Source organism: Rattus norvegicus, chromosome 9 (assembly GCF_036323735.1).
Source record: "Rattus norvegicus strain BN/NHsdMcwi chromosome 9, GRCr8, whole genome shotgun sequence".
Lineage (NCBI taxonomy): Eukaryota > Metazoa > Chordata > Mammalia > Rodentia > Muridae > Rattus > Rattus norvegicus.
In genome coordinates, this window is record NC_086027.1 from 32,249,500 (window position 1) to 32,269,204 (window position 19,705).

Sequence of the window (19,705 nt, forward strand, 5' to 3'; positions counted from 1 at the left end):
TCGTGGGGAAACCGACAAAGTTAAAAGTTATTTCCTGGTGTCTGAGTTACATATATTTCCACTTTCTTTGGTAGAACATACACAATTCTGTTACTTCCTACCTATGGTTTTATCTTGAGAGGTCACTGCTATGCAGTGGGAAATCAGGAACTCTGAATACCCAACGATAGAGAACTCCTTAGAATATTTAATTATTTCCTTACTGAAAAATTTCTCGTAGAATACTAAACAATGCTTATTGCTTTATTGTATTACTTGACCTCCTGAAATGTTTCATTCTTTTGATAACAATGGGATGGTTATTTAATTTCAAAGAGATGAATTAGCAAGAGGAAAGGTAAAGTCTTTTAAAAAACACATCCAAGGGGCTGCAGAGATGGCTCAGCGGTTTAAGAGCATTGACTGCTCTTCCAGAGGTCCTGAGTTCAATTCCCAGCAACCACATGGTGGTTCACAGTCATCTGTAAAGGGATTTGATGCTCTCTTCTGGTGTGTCTGAGGACAGCTACATTGTTGTGGGATGATGTCATACAGGTGAGGCAGGTACAAGATAGAATGAGGCCTGTCATTGGATGAGGAGGAAGGATGGGTGGGAGAAAAGTTTGAGGGAGGAGGAGGAGACTGGAACAAGGAGACTGTAATGGAAAGGACAAGAGACGGGAGGAGACTGGAAGAAGAGCTTTCGAGAGAACATGGAGGCTGATGTTAAGGTTCCATGCTGTACCTTCACAGGTTGTTACGAATGTTCTTAAGGGATGGATGTGCACAGGGCTTTGTATGTTTAGGTGGGCAATTATATCTTACCAATTGGACCAGAGGTTATTGGGTTGGGTGTTCTTTAATGTGGCGATTTGACTTTGGGAGAGTGTGTGGTAGCAGAGACACTGGGCCACCACGGAGTTGGGATGTGTATTTCTGGCAAGATATATCTAGCAGACACCTTGGGGCACTGCAGTGCCAGATCTAGTGGGGGTAAAAGAAAGCCATTTTCTATAATTTTACAGCAACATATTATACTCATAAATATATAAATAATCTTTAAACAACATAATCAAAATATAAGTGAGGATTTACTCATCGACATAAGATTGGAAAATAGGCGTCCAAGGGCAGAGCATTGCTTTTCTCCAGTAAGAAAAATATTTAGTCTACTGAGAGTCAAATTAATCCCAAACAGATGAACTTACCAAGCAAGTTTATGAGTCTAGACCTCAGGCTGGGAGTGGAGAAGGATAGGAAATTTATTCAGCATACTCAAGTCCCTAGGGTCTGTGCCAGCCATCAGTATATTAAAAAAACAATGAAGAACTCTTTTTAATTCAAGAATCTTGGGGTGATCTTTAATGGCTCACGTCAAGGACACCATGGATGTCAGGGGGGAGGGAGGGCAGATAACCATGTTATATAACATGGATAACCAAATATAGTCATGGCATCAGCAAAGAGCTTGGGACATAGCTCAATGGCATAGACAGTACAGCCCAGCATGTGCTTTGAGCTGCTGTTGTGGTGCACATTTGTCACTAGGCACTCAGGAGAGTGAGGCCGGAAGAACGCCTGGAGTGTGGGGCCATCCTGGTTAGTTCTGGTCCAGTGTGAGCTACACAGTGAGATCCTGTCCCCAAATTCACAAGAACACGAAGACCAAAAAGGACAATAGAGTGGCCCAGCTGCCTGCTGGGACAGCGTCGGGGTGATCCCTGGTAGTTTATTCTGTTGTTGTTTGTTTGAGTTTACTTTTCAGGGGATTTGCGTTTTCCAGACTCAGAAGAATTTTAGTGCTATCGAACATCACATGTAATTTGTATTATTTAATTTTTCCAATCCTCCCCGGCTCCACTCCCCCATTTGTCTACCACAGGTTAGCACTGAACAAAAGCGTCTACGACGCAAGCTCGTTCAGTTTTCAACATACGTGGTGTAATACGTTTCTTTACATCAACCCTGTCTTCTGGAATTTTGACTATTTATTATTTATTTATTATTTCATTTAGTGAGTTTTATCTTTTCTTCTCTCCACTGAGAACTTATTTTTTTTCCAATCCATCCTGAAAAGAATACTCAGTTTCCTCTCTAGCTGAACAACACCCATACCTATGAAGGAGAGGGTGGAAGTAGAGAGAAAATGCGCATGAGCGCACGCATGCGCACAAGGTCTTCCTCAGTTACAAAGCATGGTGAATTAAAAATGATCTAGAAAGTGATGATACAATTAAAGGAATGAAGACTCGACACAGCTGGTCTTTACTCCCCAATGATAAACTTTGAGAAGATAAATTCATTGCGATTACCCCTGGTTGCTTATTTTTCTATCCATGAATTCATTTGGATGAGCAAACTTCAGAGATGGTGGGGATGGCCGTGGCTCATCTCCATGGTGCTCACTCTAGCCCCATACTTTGGATGACTCTCCCATGCAGCATCTGCTATCCTGCCTCCTTCATCCCTGATGAGATCACCATCCCGATTCTAGACTGGATGTGGATATGAGGTGATCTTTGTGGAGAGAATTGAGGCAGACAAGAAGGAGGGTGGGGTGACCTTCCATTTGTGCGCAAGCGTGTTTCACACTGGGGACATCCTCTACCCTAACTCTCATTTGTCCATGAAAAGGAAGTCGAGGAAATGTCTCAGTCCCTAAATCCTGAGGTGCCCTGTCAGCCGCTACTCACTTTGAGATTCCTGTAGGACAACCAAGAGAACTTCAAGCTTGTACCTTCCTTGCTACTCTTCTTGGTCCTCCATTCATTCCCAGACCCTGTTGCTTCCAACCCTATTGCCTATGTTGTCTCCTCTCCTCAAAACTTGTCTTTCCCTAGGGATGGCATCTTGTATTCTGCTGAGCTGTATTCTGAACACATTAATTTCCTCTTTTAATTCTTTGAAATTTTGTTTCCAGTTATATTTGATTAGCGAAAAGCATTAAGCATGATTGATACCTAGATTCACTATTTAGAATCCTCCTGGTTTATACTACTCTCCTAATATAAAAATACTGGATTCTTAAAAAGTTATTTTCTATTTTAATCTTAGATAATGTTTTGGAGTGAATTTAATATTTAATATGATTAAAATTAAAATATCCTATCAGAATGAGTAATTATTTAATCAAAGCTCATATATTGTGCAATATACAAAAATGTATATCATTTATATTAACACATACATTAATTACATACATATATATTGAAAGTATTAAATGTAAATTGCAATAACCTGTATGCAGTACATATAAAATAATTGTGTATTTATATACATTTTCTGTTATTTTGGTTTTCTGAAAAGTAATTTTGCTTGAGTGTGAACAAGAATCCAAAATACTCCTTGTGCATACTTGCTGACATAGAAACTAAACCAGGAAACAATGCTCTTGAGGTCAGTCACTTCTGATGGGACTAAACTCTTTTTCTGGGTACTTTACATTTTCCAAACTGTGTCATCTGTGGCAGCACAGAGTGAGGACCTGTGATGCAGACTGGCTGCAACAAGTCCTACAGCCAAGTCTGATTTCTACAGTAAAAACAAGTAGACATTTATAATAAACACAAGTTCCAGGTTGTTTTAAAATATTAGTAATTTGAGAACCATTGATCAAATCGCTTCATTACAAAGTCTCACAGAACTTATTCCATTGCCATTCAGGCTCTCTGAAGTTCACTGCTAGGCAAATGTTAACGGTTTTAGTTTATAACAACAACAAAAATCAAATCAGGAATCTTAGGCTTGATGCACACTAGGTAAGGGGTGGGGAATAATAGCCCTGGAGAAGGGTTTAGAAGAAACTGTAAAAGAAGAACAGTGTTCTACAGTATTTTAATTACAAAAGCTTCCATATTCCTTAAAGGGCGGGTTAAAAACTGAGAAATGGGGGAAATTCCAACTTGTTCAAAGGGGAAATCAAAACGTGGCCGTAGTCGTTTGGCAATAAAGAATGCAGGAGTGTAAATCAAAAAAGATGGTAGAGCATGACATAATAAATAGTGAGACTGCTTAGGAGAAATGATTGTGAATTTTAGTGAATTCTACAGAGATGAGAGGAAACCACGAGCACAGGAAGGAAGATGGGGGAGACAGGCTTTGCCTGAGGTCGCAGCAATGACTGCAGAACCTTCCCGACATCTATCACTTGCTGTGTTGAAATCAAGGTGAGATTTAAGGGCAGAATAATAAAGAAAATTTTTTTAAAAAATCAATAAAATAAAGAAATTTTATTTATTAATTTTAGTCATTTCTTTAAGAAAATAGTAAAATGTGACACCTGGAAAGTTCACAGCGGAACGCCCAGTACCATCTGCTGGTGGGGCTGGGAGCCAACAGAGAGGTAAGGGAAGCCGTGAGACAGAGGTGTTTGCTATTTTCTCTTCCTATTCCAATATTCTTTGTGCACCTATGTGTTGCCGGCAAATCTCACAAAGCAGTGTACTTCACATAAGTAGTTAACGGTGTATGTTACATGGAAGGTAGGCATTTTGTAGAACTCAACACATAACCATGGTTGGAATCAAATTTAAACCAAGAAAGCAAAGGGAAGTGTTCCTATAAAAATTATCTAAACCTATGATGATGCACCTAAATTGTTTCTATACAAATTTAAGAAAATTATTTCCAGCTAATGAAGAAATTAACTAAGGGGAGATGGGCGGAAGTCATGAAGAGAAGGAACAGGGATTAGGAGAGATATATAATATTCATTTATATAAATGAATGAGACATAGAAAAAAAATCTTCCCAAACTATAGCATTTCATATAGGCCACACGGGTTTCTTCATATGGCTTTTAAGAACATCTCCACCAAATCCAAGTGGTAACATTTTTCTTTCAATAAATATATTAGTAGCTCATTAATTAATGGTGGTGCTCATTAATCCCAGCACTCGGAAGGTAGAGGAAGGTGGATCTCTGTGAGTTCAAGACCATCCTGGACTATATTGCAAGTTCTGGGATAGCCAAGGCTATGTAGGGAGACACTGTCTCAACAGACTATTTAATTTTTGTGTCTGTTCTCTGTGCCACATGCCAGGGCATGCAAATGGAGGTCAGAGAACAACCCAGAGTTGGTTTTCTCCCTCCATCGGTCTGTGAATTTGAATGGTCAAGCTTTCACTGCAAGTACCTTTCCTTCCCAGCTGAGCCATCTCCCTAGGCCAGGCTAAAATCTGATAGTCAAAGGCTCTCTTTCCACACCTTACGCTGCAGAGCACAAGAACATAGACAGGTAGGGAAGAAGCACTGCCATAATAAACGTGTCCCAACAAAATGACACACAGGGGAACCGCTGCCTGCTCTACTCTCCTTTAAAAACAAAACAAAACAAAACAAATCAAAGAAACAAAAAACCCAACACAGAGGCAGGTAAATAGTTGTCCTATAAACACAGCAAACAGCAACTTATCCCCCGGGATGTTAACCCATCCCAGTACTTTCTGTTCCTTGGTGTCTCAGACACACTTCTGCAGCCGTAGACTGTGTGCACCAGTTCAGAAGTTAAAAGGTGGAAAAAGTCTTCTCATTTATTTGTCAACATAATCCCACAGAATGTTGTTTAAAAGAGATATTCTAGAATGCCGAGTGAGCTTTGAGATGCTGTGAAAGCCTTCTTACCTAAGTAAATCCTGTGGCCACAAGGATATTGTTATTCAGGGGGAGAAAAGGAAGCAATAATAACGGGGAAGAGAAACATGCTTGCAAGTCAAATTGTTTCACAATTTCCTTCACTTTTGCTTTGATCTAATATGAAGGTAGTAATGGTTTATGTAACATGTAAAAATCAAATATTATGAAGTTTTAAGTGATGCTTTATTGTATTTTGAAGTGCGAAATCCATGACCCCTTGCTTCTTGTTTGGGTGTGTGCACATACAAGTATACCCCCGGGGTGCACTTCTTAAGATCTGACTCCATAAAGAAAACCTGGAGCACACCATTTACATGCAAACATTCTTTGCATAAATCCACTGACCCGTTTTTTTCTAAAGTAAAAACTGCCTCTGTGTTTCCACTTGCTTCGTTGCACTGAAACTCTTAACAAACGGAGCTCAAGTGCATCCACACGGAGCCCTGAAGGTTATACTTCGAGTTGCACAAGTGACCTTTTCCACAAAAAGTGCGGGCATTCGTCGCCTCGAGGGCGCGCATGTGCGTTAAGGAACATTTTGGAAATCAGAATCGCGTTGCCTTTCTCGTACATGAACCAATTTAGAGAGGTCAAACACTTCTTTGCATTTCCTTGCGTATTTGTAAACATGGCTTTTGATATTTGATCGCTCTACAGGCTAACCAACAGTTACCTTCTTCGGTGAGCTGCACAGAAGGAAAAATAAAGACCGCGCATTTAGCAGATTTTTTTTTCAGAGAGAAAAAGAGAAAGCACATACACACACAGTTCTATCGCAAGTCCTGGCTCGAAGGCCACAAACCCCGGCATCTCCAACGCAGCCCACAAGTGGGAGGTGGAGAGCCCTGGGCTCACCTGTCTGGCTGAGCTGTGACGTGCTCCTGCTTCTTCGAGACACAATGGCTACCACTTTGGCGCTCAGGCTGGATCTTCGTTTCTTTCCACCGGCTCCGACGGTACCCACGGCCGTGTCCGACTGGCTACCGTCATTACGTTCCAGTGTATATATCTCTCCACTTACACTGGTGCTCTTGATGATGGCTCTTCCTGAAGTCCCCATCCGTCTGCCTTGCATTTTGGGGGTAAATGAACTATATTTACAAAGTAAAAACATATACGCATCCATAAATTACAGGTCAGCATAACTGAAACACTAGAACTAAGTTTTCTTTTCTGAAATAATCCAGACACATTAGTTTTTAGGAGGAAGAGCCGGTTGAGAACTATAGCAGGTTTTCAGATCAGATCACTTTTATCTCTAAAATAATATTTATTTTATGTGCATGGGTGAAGGTGAAAGGCAATCTAAATGAACCCAGTACCCATGGGAGTCAGAAGAGAGAGAGCATCAGAACCCTTGGAACTGAAGTGACAGATGATTGTGAGACTTCCTTGTGGTCACCTACACAATGGTATTTAAATTAAAGGGGGAGCTACACAGAGATGAATTCAGGAAATTGGAAGGGAGTGGCCAGAAAGACCAGAAACACTAGGGCTTTCGAGTCCCAGGGATTTCATATTAAAAGCCAAGACTGTCTTTTGATGAGAACAGTTTGGAACATTTAATCCTTTTCTGCACTGGTTCCACTGGACAGCATCAACGTACTGACAAAAATGAAGACATCGTTGAGGTGTTAGGGTCTATCTCAGGGCCTCACACACACTAGACAGGGACTCTACTACTGAGCTGAACCCGCCCCCAATGAGTGAGAAGGCTTACCATCTCTCGTTCTGTTTTAGATGGTTTGTAGCTCATTTTTCTAAACAATAAGTGAGAAAATCACATGACTAGTCCAAAGCTGATGTGTATGTGGTCTATAGCAACAACTCTAACTATAGCAGCAGGCACAAGTTCAACATGGGTCTGCACCAGATCCTCCGTGTATATATTATATACTATAATGTATATTGTGTATAATACAGCTTTCGGCTTAGTATTTTTATGGGACCCCTGGTTGGTTCTCTGACTCTTGTGTTTACTCTCGAGACTCTCTTCCTTCTGTTTGGTAGCACGTCCAACATCGATGTGATAGCTTTTGCTTCATCGTACCGTATTTTATTTTATCGTGTTTGGTTCTTATTTCTTGTTCTTTTCTAATGGGAGACAGGACAGGAGTAGATCCAGAGAGGAAAGGATGTGGGGAGGAGCCGAGAGGAGAAGAGGGAGGGGAAACTAAAATTGGAATCTATTATATGAGAAAAGAATCTATTTTCAATAAAAGTAGAAAAGAATAAAATACCCACTCTAATACTTTCTCTTTTAATACATGTTATCACTAAATTCTTCTGTGCCCCCATTAATTAATCGTTTGGACGGACTATAATTCTATATTCTTTTCAGGCACACTCTCACTCTCCCCATTTCCTATTACTAACTTGCCCAGTTCTGTGTGGATCTACATAAACTGCCAAGATCGGTCCCTTTCACAGTCATATATACTCAGTCGAACACTTCTAACTAAGAAATCAGCAGCGCTGGGTATCAGCGGCTTCCGTGCACAGGGATGGACGGCAGAGTCAGCCTTACATTGTCTTCCTCAGAAGCTCTCTGCTTTCCTTTTGGAGAAAGGGTCTCTCACTAGGGTCTGAGTCCCACCAGTTAGCCTAGGCTGGTTGGTCAGAGGGCCAACATTTGCCTATCTCTGCCTTCCAAAATGTGGGATTGAAAGGCCACCTTTCCTGACTTTTTACGTGGGTTGTGAGAGAAGTGAACTCAGTTCCTTGGGCTTGTCTGTCAGCCAGTTTATCAGCTGAGCTGTCTTCCTATTTACTCATCAGTAGATTTTTTTAACACATTCTATCATTGCTTTTTCAGTCTCTCTTGATTATTTTCCATGTTATAGAAAGGTATAGTAGGTAAAGAATTACAGTAAGGAATGTTTTTTAATATATGGTCTATGTCATATACAAACCAGACTAGTATAAAACAAACATAGGCTAAGCTCTATCTTCAGCCCCAACATTTCATTTAAAGATGTTTGCAGGATCGAGGCCTCTGGCATATGTGGCAGATGTGCAGCTTGGTCTTCATGTGGGTCCCCAGCAACTGGAACAGAGGCTCTCCCTAAATCTTTGCCTGCCTATAGGTCCTGGTCTCCTAACTAGGCTGCCTGGTCTGGCCTCAGTGGGAAAGAAAGTGGCTAACCCTTATTTTTTCCTGATTTCCATACATGGAATTCTGTTATAGCTCTCAGCTTCCATGGAAAAATACTAACGTCATTGCCCCTCGAACTTTTAGCTAAGATCAAGTATGAAATGCCATTTCTCCAACAGTACTACTTTGAAACTCAGAGCACCATTCCCTCACGTCATGATGGAGCTTAAATGTGAAAATACATTTAGGAAGGGTTCAAAACTTTTTCACGGATATTTGATTTTAACAAGGCAATATTTTGGAATGTTGGGAAATGGTTTTGAAATAACAGAAATGTGGGCAGCAAGAGGTGCCATGTGAGAAGTCTGCAGTAAGAAGTTACAGTAAATAATTGCACAAAACAATCTAAAATTATTTCTCCTTGGAATCCAAAGTACTTGTTTAGATGCTTACAATGGTTTTTACGTAAAGATATCTACAGCTCTCTACAAAGCTTGGAACATCTATGATGTTCAATGAGAGAGGTCAAGGCTTTTCAGCTCAATCGAGCTGCCAACATAATCAGTCTGATTCGGGAATACAAGTTCATGGCTTTGGTAGAAATAAACTTTCTACACCATCCTGCCCCGTTTCTTCACTTTATTCATTCGGCTTCTGTTGCTCTCCAGAAATAGTGGTGATCCCGGATCGCTGAAGATAACAGCTATACAACTTATCGAACATGAAGAAATCAAACTAGTGCCTGCCCTTACTGACGAGTGTTCATGTTACTGGAAGCTACTCTTCACCCTACCAAAGGACAAAGGTAAATAACAACTCAGTCACAAGCCTTTTCATCTATAATGGTGACCTGCCTGCAAGATGCACCACTACATTAGTGGCAAAAAGCTTGTGGGAGTAGCCAGTTTAAAGTCCACTCCAAGACATAGAATTCATATGCTCAGGTGGCTAAGGACCTGAAATCAGATAGACAGGAACCTAGGGGACAATCAAATACTCTTCTGCCAAAGGAAACAGAAATAAAATGGCCCCCTAATGGCATTCTTCTCATACAAAGACCCACAAACAAACAATGGCAGACAGTCAAAGACCTGGAATACTTGACCTTAGCCAAAAGGCTAAGAAGCAATGAATTACTTTTTAATGAAAGTTGAGAGCTTCCTCTTCATGAGGAGAAAACGGATGCATGTCCATTTAATTGACTGAGTTTATTTAATTGAAAACTTATTTTCAATGGAGAAAATGTGTCACCATCAAATCCCTCCCCTTGGATCTGAGGGAACCCTACAGAAGGGGAGACAGAAAGAGGGTATGGAGTAAACAAAGCCCGCTAAGCACATTAGTATCTACACACACATGAGCTCATACGAAGAAGACAACATGTACAGGGGGTGGGGTGCACAGGTGTGGATCGAGTTGAAACCTGGTGTTGAAAGGTGAAGTAGACACAGCCCATGTCCCTAACCCAGAAGGCCTCTCTGATTGAAAACTGCTCCAATGGAGTCTCACTGGGTCTATGAACCACTCTTAAGACCAGAACCTGTGTCCACAAATGACCAACACAAAATGAACTCAATGTCATTGGAAGTTGCCTCATAATGCTTTGTCTGGGCTTCTCTGTCCTCTTACAGGTCATTTGAGTATATATTAAGACTTTTCATTTTGTGTTTTTGTAGGGCTTCTGTATGTGCACATGTGTGTGTCTCTGCATTTCTGTGTGCTTCCTGTGCTTTCCTTTGGCTCGTTGTCTTCTGTTTGTAGTATTCTTGTCTTTATTTTACGTTATTACATATTAGATGCCATTTAATATTCTACTAAGAGAAGGACAGGATGTGGATTCTGTTGAGTGGCAATGTGGAGAGGAGTATGTAATATATAAAATAAAATCTGTTTTCAATCAAAAAGCTAAGCCTTTCATTAGTGTATACTTGGATTCTTTAAGGTAAATACCACCTTTGTAAAGGTAAAGACTTGGGCTTTATGAAGATGTTTGGGGTCTTACTACATGCTAGTCCCATGGTTCATATTTTGTATTGATAATACTAAGGTCTGATCTTATACTGAGCATGCAATGTATGCCTTTCCAAATCTGATATGCCCCTTTCATTTTCAAGCAGGAAGTGAAAATATGATCCACAGTCAAGTACCCTGTGATATAAGCCACCTATGCAGTCCAATAAAAGCCACCATTTTTTCTTTTTTGTGAGCTCCACTCCAACTACATTTTAAGAATTGTCTTCCAGGCATCCTCTGTTCATGCTCCCCCTTCCTCTTTTTTGGACTGCCTTGTGTCTCATTTGTTTCTATCACTTTGCAAAAATTGGTCATGGGAGCCACCACTTAACACAGAAGATGAGCCAGTAGGTCGGGGTTTTATTGACCTAGAGAACATGATCCAGATTTAAATCCATATTCAGAATCTTTCACTTTAGCCATCCTTTCATATTCTGCAATGACTGTATGCATAGGATTGTGTGAGCATGCTTGTGCGCCTGGGTATATAATCACAGAATGTTCTGAGAGCACCTTGAAGTGAGCTCCCGTCTGTTGTTTTTCTTTCTGAGGAGTTAATTAAAACCTTAACATTTCATCTGCTTTTAATCCCAGCATTTGGGAGGCAGAAGCAGGTGGTTCTCTTTGAGTTCAAGTCCAGACTGATCTACAGAAATAGTTCCAGGACAGTCAGGGCTACACTTGAAAAACTGGAAGGGAGAGAGAGAGGGGGAGGGGGTGAGGGAGAAGGAGAGGGAGAGGGAAACAGAGACAGAGAAACACTGAGAGACAGAGACAAAGAGAGACAGAGAGAGGGAGAGAGGGAGGGAAAGAAGGAGGAAGAGAGACTCTGCTGTCTTAGAATTTCAATATAAGGATTGAAATGTGCGAAGTGGAGATGTCAAAATAGCTTGATAATTTTAACTACTCAGGTTTATGAAGCCATTGCTAGTGTGAACGTTAAACAGTAGTAATGCTTTGTCATTTACAGTTAAATGTGGAGTTCCTTATGAACTAGAAATTCCCCTTAAAGGTTAAATAAAGATTATCACATGACCTAGCAGTTTTATTCATCAATTCACTCAAGATAAATGAGAACATGTATTTATAAAAAGTCATATATGAATATCTAAAGAAATTATCCTAAACACTAGAGGAGAAGCAACTCAAATGACCCCAAATTGATGGGTAATAAAATGAGAGATGCCCACACAATGATGTATTGTCAACTGCAAAAAGAAAAAAAAAGAAAGAAAGAAAAGAAAAAAGAAAAGAAAAAAAAAGAAAAACCACAAATGAAACTGAAAACATCCTATGTGAATGGGAGCTAGGAAAGATGCCCATGTGTTGTCAAAATCCATCTCAGGAAAATGTCTGAGTGAAATACATAAAGAAAGGTTTTAGATCAATGGTTTTCATAGAGGAGAAGACTTGGTACAGCACAGGTATGTATGGATTTACTTGAGGAGATGACAGAAATTACACAATCGGAAATGAGTTTTGCTTCTCCAACTTTATGAAGGTAATAAAAGACTGCCAATATAAACCTTAAGAATGAGTTTTATAAATTGGTAAAATACATCTCAATTTAAAAATAAATAGCCTTGCATCATCCCTAAATTTTGCCAGTGGGCATATGATACAAACACATAATGTTATTTTAATAATATATAACTTAATTTTCTTTGGAATTCCTTTCTAAGCCATTACACAGTGGCTTTATCTGTTAAATAAATTAATGTTTAATCAAACAATGTTTCAGTATCAAGGAAAATGGACAGTGGTATAACTAATTTGAGCTTTCAGTCTGGAAAACAAAACAAAACAAAAAAAAAACTTTGATAATCAGTAGTACACAAACAGAATGGGTCTATGCCTCCTCTGGATGGTGGATATTAGAGCTGCAGGCAGGAAAGACAGCCAACCTGGAACTTAGCAGAGCCTGGGGGACTTCAGGAAGCTTGGTGTGATAATAGCTTACTCCTATTGTAAAAGAGATGCGTACCCACACACACACACACACACACACACACACACACAGAATAAAATATACATAGTATATATATATACTATATAATGTATGTATATAATGTATGTGTAATCTATAGTATATAGTATTTGTATATAATGACAAAGATATTAAGAAAGATATTAAGTAAGTCTGTACACACTTCGGTATGGACAGGATGATTTTTATGTAACTTTTAGGAAAAACAGTGCTATTTATTAAACACTAAGATCCCATCTAGGAAATAAAGATCATGAAATTAAAAAATAATATTGGTAATACATAATTACAAGCATTAGTTTAAAAAAATAAGAAAAATGAAAGCGAGCCATCCTGAGCTCCCTGTGATGTGACTAAGAAGACATTTCTTTTCTTAGAGACAATCTAATTTGCACCTTTAGGGGAGAGGTTTTGGCTGCATTATTACAGTGTAGGGAGGCTGGGCAAACATTCGTGACAAATAAAGAGATGGGAACTAATATCTCCTTTCAGAAGGCTTCAGGGGGATATGCAGGGACAAGAAAAACAGTGCTATTCTTACGCTTGCAGTATATCCAGAATAAAAGATAGATAGAATATATGTAATAACCAAGTTATATCACAATTCTCTCAGAAATAAAAAAAAAGGATGACAGGTGCCCAGTTTGTAACAGCAACTTATCCTGTGAATCTTGTAATTCTCCTGTGGGTTACAGAAATATCTATCAAAGAAAATCAGGGGCCCCTTATGGCTTACTTCACAGTAAGGCTAAGAAAGGGATAACATAAGGCATAATAAACCCTTAAGGCTGCACAGCACATAGTGCACAAAAAGACAAAAAGACTCACAATGTTATTAAAATTAAAATATTAAAAAACTGCTTTGAGTGCTACATAAAGTTTATAATGACACATTGTGTATGGGAGACAGGAATAGGAACTTCCTAACAATATTAGGATGTCACATCCAGGTAATTTATCTAGCTGATAAATTCCAGAAGGTACGACATAGGGAGTGATGGTTGAAAGGCCACACATATCAAAGTGCCTCCAGAAAGGGTTGGAGAAAAGCAGTTCAGGATAATAACTGGAGGGGATGGGTATATTCCAATTAGATCTGTTTGGATTCAAGCCTTTCAGATCTTCATATGTGGTGGTCTTTTAATATGTATCGAACATTATCCTCACATGTACAATCATGGCGATTATTAAACAAGGCTACTAATCATCTTTGGATTGTAGTCTTTCACACTATTTATTACTTTGTTCCCGAATTTTACATGTTTTCTATATATTTCATGTTATGTAATACTATATGTAACTATTCATTATTAATTTTATTTCCCAATATTTGCTAAGAGCAAATATTATATATTGTGTTTTGTATATTGACCCTTTATCCAACGACCTATTAATTACGCCAGCTGGTTCTTCCACTTCTTTTATGTTTTCTGCTTTTATTATAGTGTAAACTAAATGTTTTAATTCATTCCCGATCTCCATTTGCTCCCTGGCCGTCTGTCACACTGGCTGGGGATTCCGAATGCTGCTGAACAGTGGTGTATGTGTGTGGACCAGGGAGGACGTGCTCCGTGCTATATCACTGGGCACTAGGAAAACGATTTTAGATTAACTTTCAGCATCACGGTGAGATCTACTGTTTCTTGGTTCACTAAGGTTACGGGTTTTTTTGTTTGTTTGTTTGTTTTTGTTTGTTTGGTTTTTTGTTTGTTTGTTTTTGAGACAAGGACTGGCACTGTCATCCAGAATGATCTAGATGTTTTTATGAAGCCCAGGATGGCCTTCACCTCTTGATAATAATTGTCTTGCTTCCCAAACGCTGGATGATCAGATTACCTATGTGATCCACCAAGCCTGGCTGTAAGACTGTGTTTAACCAGAAATGCATGTTGAACTTTTTCCTGTATTTCTTTTATAAGCATATTTATTGAGATGAATGTGTGACGTATTCCAACCTATTAGTTACATAGGATGTTAATGTAATGTTGTACTTAGTTCTAACGTAGTCTCATAGTCCTTTTCTCTTGCTCCCTACCCCTCTTAGTATTCTTTTTCCCTACCTGAATTCAATGTGTAGAAGGTTTGTGGTGACTCATTTTTCCTGTCTTGTAATGTCTTTAAGAAAAAGAAGTTCCGAATGAAGGCTAGGAGTCTGGCCCAAGCAAAGGCAGACAGATAGAAAGGGCCTAGGTAGATTAATGTATTTATCACAAAAGCACTTACGATGGCTAACTTCCAGGTCTTCCAAGAGAAAGACACATGCGGTAGGCTATCCACACTCAGTAGACTTTCAAATCCCCCACCTGTTGGGTCCTATAGCAGGACCTAGCTTCCCTGTCATTGTCTAGATTATCCAGAGGACCTGATAGCACACCATCCAATTCCCACAGAGAAAAGGAATTCATTCATCCCTCACGCATCTAAGAGTCTTGGCAACAGTCAGACTGAGACACTGCTCTTGCTCCTCTCTTTGCCCTGGGACATGTCTCCTCGTGTGCTTTGCTCTAAATGTGCGCTCTCTCTCTCTCTCTCTCTCTCTCTCTCTCTCTCTCTCTCTCTCTCTCTCCCCCCCCTCTCTCTTTCTCTCTGTATATGTGAGTCTGTTTGAGTTTGTGTGTGTGTGTGTGTGTGTGTGTGTACAAGCATGTGTCCACCCACATATGCATGCATCATGAGTGTCCATCCCGGGCAACACCAAGGCAACAGAAGTAGACAAATAGGAATAAGTGTGCCCACCTAGCATGTGCTCACAAACAAGGTAGATAGTTTTAGCTGTTTTCTTCTCTTTTCACCTTGATTGGATTTTTAAATTGCCATAAAGACACTTATTTTTATAATATTACTGATATATCTGTATAACCCCTATTATTATCTTTTTAATATCATCCTTTGCATATGAATCACTTGTATTTTTTTGTAATATATAATTTTGTTCTCTTTGCAGTGTGACAATTGAGCCTCCTATCTCCTACGTGGTAGTCAAGCATCACATCCCTGGGGGACAGCTCCACTCCCGGGTGCTTAGGTGTGTTGCAATCACTGAGACACCTGCGGGCAAGAGGCAAGTCTACCAGGGCCATTTAGTCTTAGGCGCCCCTCCCCCACACATTTCTACTTCCGCATCTTCCCCCGCCTGAAATTAAGAACTGTATTACCTCACAACTGTTCTAAGATTTGTATTTGGATCACGGGTTTTCCAACCCTGACAACTAAAATATGCATTTTTTTGAGTCTCCAAATTCTTCTTTACATTACAGTTACCATTTTCAGAATAACACAAACGCTGTCCAGGCGTGAAACTCCATGAGTCTCCCTTCATAGTAATAGGAAGGGAAAGACTGAATACGCAAAGCATATAGGACCGCTGTGCACAAAAAACATCCTGTGCCAATCAAGTGGGTAAGGAGTGGACACACACCCGAGTCCTGCATTTGTCTTCTGACTTCACTTGCTCATCCACCTGCATGCAATCATCACACACACACACACACACACACACACACACACACACACACACACACGACAGGAACAGTGGAGCATGGGTTTGAGGTCCCTGGACACATCAACCACTCATTATTGAATATGTTAATGAATATATTAAAAGTCCCCGTTTGATTAGTATGCTCCTTCTTTTAGCTAGTCATTGTCTCCTTTCTTTTGGGACACCTCAGAATTTTCAGTTGCCAATTTTAGAGCATACTTTTCTCCGAAACCTAATTTTTTTCTTTAAATTTTGAATCATGTTAGTTTTATTATCTTCATTGTTGGAACGCGCGTGCCATAGCATACACGAGGAAGTCAGAAGATGACTTCCAGGTGAAGAATCTTGTCTTCCACCTCATGGATCTCAAAGGTGAAACCCAAATTGTCAGGGTGTGTGGCAGGTACCTTTACCAGGTGAGCCATCCTTCGGGGATACAACATTTCCTTTCTATTGGCACAATGACAATTTTGTCTTAGTCCTGCGCAGAAATGAATGCGAAGTCTCTTTTCTGCTACAGTTTATTCTGAAACTTGCTCCTTCAGGGGTTGTGGCTTTTGATTTTTGTCTCCCACTGTGCACATGCATGCATGCATGCATCGTTGGATTTTAATTATCAGATTCCATGCAGTTTTCTTACAAACTTTATTTTAAATTTGTATATTGTGTATCTGTGGGTGGGCCCTGCACGCAGGCATCTGTGGAGGCCAGAAGAGAATGTTGTATCTATAAAATCTGCATTTACAGAAGGTAGTTCTCACCGAGAGGTCTGTCCATCCTTCACCCCTTTTTAGATGGGCATCTAGCGCAGGCCAGGAACACACCAAGGAGGCTAGGCTAGCTTGCCAGAGACCTGAGATCCACTTGTCTCAACCTGACCGGAGCCAGGACTGCAAACATGTGCCACAATCCCCAGATCTTTGTAGCTGTTTATTTTAAAAGAATGTCAACCTTTTAGCCCCGGCTACATTGCTAAACCCTTGCTATGTAGTTGAGGTTGACATCAAACTCACAGAGCAAGTGCTGGGATTAAAAGACTGAGTCACCATGTCCTTCACAATGCCCAGACTGTGACAAAGGTGAGTTCAGTTGCTCTTGCTTGAAAGGCAAGAACTAACTTCTCTTCTATAGGAAAACAAAGGGGTTTATCTCAGTCTCCCTCCCTGTCTTTGCGGACCTCTGGGTTCATTCCGCCTCCTAAGGATCCAGCACTGCCTGTGATGATCTGGGTCTGCACTTCTCCATTCCAGTGGCTGCCTTTGTTTGGTTTATGGAAAACATTCCCACTGAATGATTAACTCGCCAGAGAAAGGAAGCCTGCGGCCAATACTGAAGCGCTTCACTTGCTAGCTACCACTTCCTCTGTCAGTTTCTTCAGCGCAGTAAAACCTCGGCTACGTGTTCAGGTTCCACCTCCCGTATTCCCGTGTCCGAAAGCATCCTCGGAGCAAAATAGGTCCACACAGCAGGTGTCCTGTGTTTTTCTTTTTGCTTTTGTTTTTGTTTTTGCTCTTGTTCGGCGTTTATAGTTTTGTGTATGGGAAACCTAATCCACTAAAAGCTGTGCTGTCAGTCGTAGAGTAGACTGAGCCACAGCCCTGTTCACAGAAGTATTAGAGCAGCTGTATTTCCTATGAAATTTGTGGTTAAATAATGAAGACATACAGTGCACAGTCGGTCTCTAGCAACCCGCCTCTCCTCTGCCTGCCTTGTTTTATTTATTTTTTTGATACTGTAATTTAATTAAATAATTCCTTCCTTTCCTCCAAACTCCCCACATACCCTCCCGTTCTGTCCTTCAAATCCATGAGCTCCTTATTTCTTCATCAGTTGCTATTGGATTGCTCTCATAGCAGTGTCCTGATTTCTTCACAGAAGGACAGACCTGCCCAGCTCCGGGCAGAGTCCAAGTCTTCTGTTACTCTTAGTATAAGGCACTGTTCCAAGATTTGCCCAGTTTAAACTCTTGCCAGCATCAGACATTAGACAGACGATTCTTTTCAAAGTTACGACTTTTATTTTAGCGAATTTTACCTTTTATTTTAATACCTGCTTAGAAGACCTGCTCCTGACATTTCTACTCACTTTGATTTGTCAATTTATTCAAATTTGAAATATGGCATCTTTAAATTTTACCTCAGTGATGTGGTTGAGTTTTAGCTTTGTGTAAGAGTCCATTTTAAGTGTTGTCGTATTTAAGGAGAGAAGTGCAAGAGGGGAGGGAGAGAAATCTTAGAATTAGAAGAGCCATTTTCAAATTCATTTGGAATAACAACAACAACAAAAAAAATAAAAACAGGATATTGAAAACTATCCTCAACAATAAAAGAACTTCTGGGGGGAATCATCATCCCTAACCTCAAGCAGTATTACAGAGCAATAGTGATAAAAATTCATGGTATTGGTACAAAGCTAGGCAGGGAGATCAGTGGAATAGAACTGAAGACTCAGAAATGAACCCGCACACCTATGGTAACTTGATCTTTGACAAAGGAGCTAAACCATCCAGTCCAAAAGGATGGCATTTTCAACAAATGATGCTGGTTCAACTGGAGTTCAGGATGTAGAAGAATGCAGATCAATCCATTCTTATCACTTTGTACAACGTTCAAATCATCAAGATCAAGGACCACATAAAACCAGATACATTCAAACTAACAGAAGAAAAAGTGGGGAAGAGCCTCAAACACATGGGCACTGGGGAAAATTTCATGAACAGAAACCAATGGCTTATGCTCTAAAATCAAGAATTGACAAATGGGACTTCATAAAATTGCAAAGCTTCTGTAAGGCAAAGGACACTGTCATTAGGATAAAACAGCAACCAACAGATTGGGAAAAGATCTTTACCAATCCTACATCTGATAGAGGGCTAATATTCAATATATACAAAGAACTCAGTAAGTTCGACTCCAGAGAATCAAATAACCCTATTAAAAAATGGGCTATAGAGTTAAACAAAGAATTCTCAACCGAGGAATTTTGAATGACTGAGAAGCACTTAAAGAAATGTTTAACATTCTTAGTAATCAGGGAAATGCAAATCAAAACAATCCAGAGATTCCACTTCACATCAGTCAGAATGGCTAAGATCACAAACTCAGGTGACAGCAGATGCTGGCAAGGATGTGGAGAATGAGGAACACTCCTCCATTGTTGGTGGGATTGCAGACTGGTGCAACCATTCTGGAAATCAGTCTGATGGTTCCTCAGAGAATTGGACATAGTACTACCAGAAAACCCAGCTATACAACTCCTGAGGATATACCCAAAAGATGCTCCAACATATAACAAAGACACATGGTTCATTATGTTCATAGAAGCCTTATTTATAATAGCCAGAAGCTGATAAGAACCCAGATACCCTTCAACAGAGGAATGGATACAGAAAATATGGTACATTTACACAATGGAGTACTACTCAGCTATCAATAACAATGACTTCATGAAATTCATGAGCAAAGGGATGGAACTAGAAAATATCACCCTGAGTGAGGTAACCCAACCACAGAAAAA

General features: G+C 40.0%; 1 protein-coding gene and 1 long non-coding RNA gene across 43 annotated transcripts in view; one reads left to right on the forward strand and one right to left on the reverse strand.

Annotated features, from left to right (window-relative positions):
- The window catches only part of Rims1 (regulating synaptic membrane exocytosis 1), a 499,647-nt gene that overhangs the window by 56,148 nt on the left and 423,794 nt on the right, over positions 1–19,705 (reverse strand). For 25 of the 42 annotated variants that reach the window (NM_052829.3, NM_001398595.1, XM_063267779.1 and 22 more), the window contains 1 exon segment: positions 6,470–6,705. The exons of 11 other annotated variants lie outside the window; for them this stretch is intronic. In NM_052829.3, the coding sequence (NP_439894.2) occupies positions 6,470–6,705 (236 nt within the window). 42 annotated transcript variants of the gene reach the window in all.
- Positions 571–15,947, forward strand: LOC134480352 (uncharacterized). Its single transcript, XR_010054737.1, has 3 exons — positions 571–732; positions 9,377–9,513; positions 15,653–15,947. It is a non-coding gene; the product is annotated as an uncharacterized LOC134480352 (long non-coding RNA).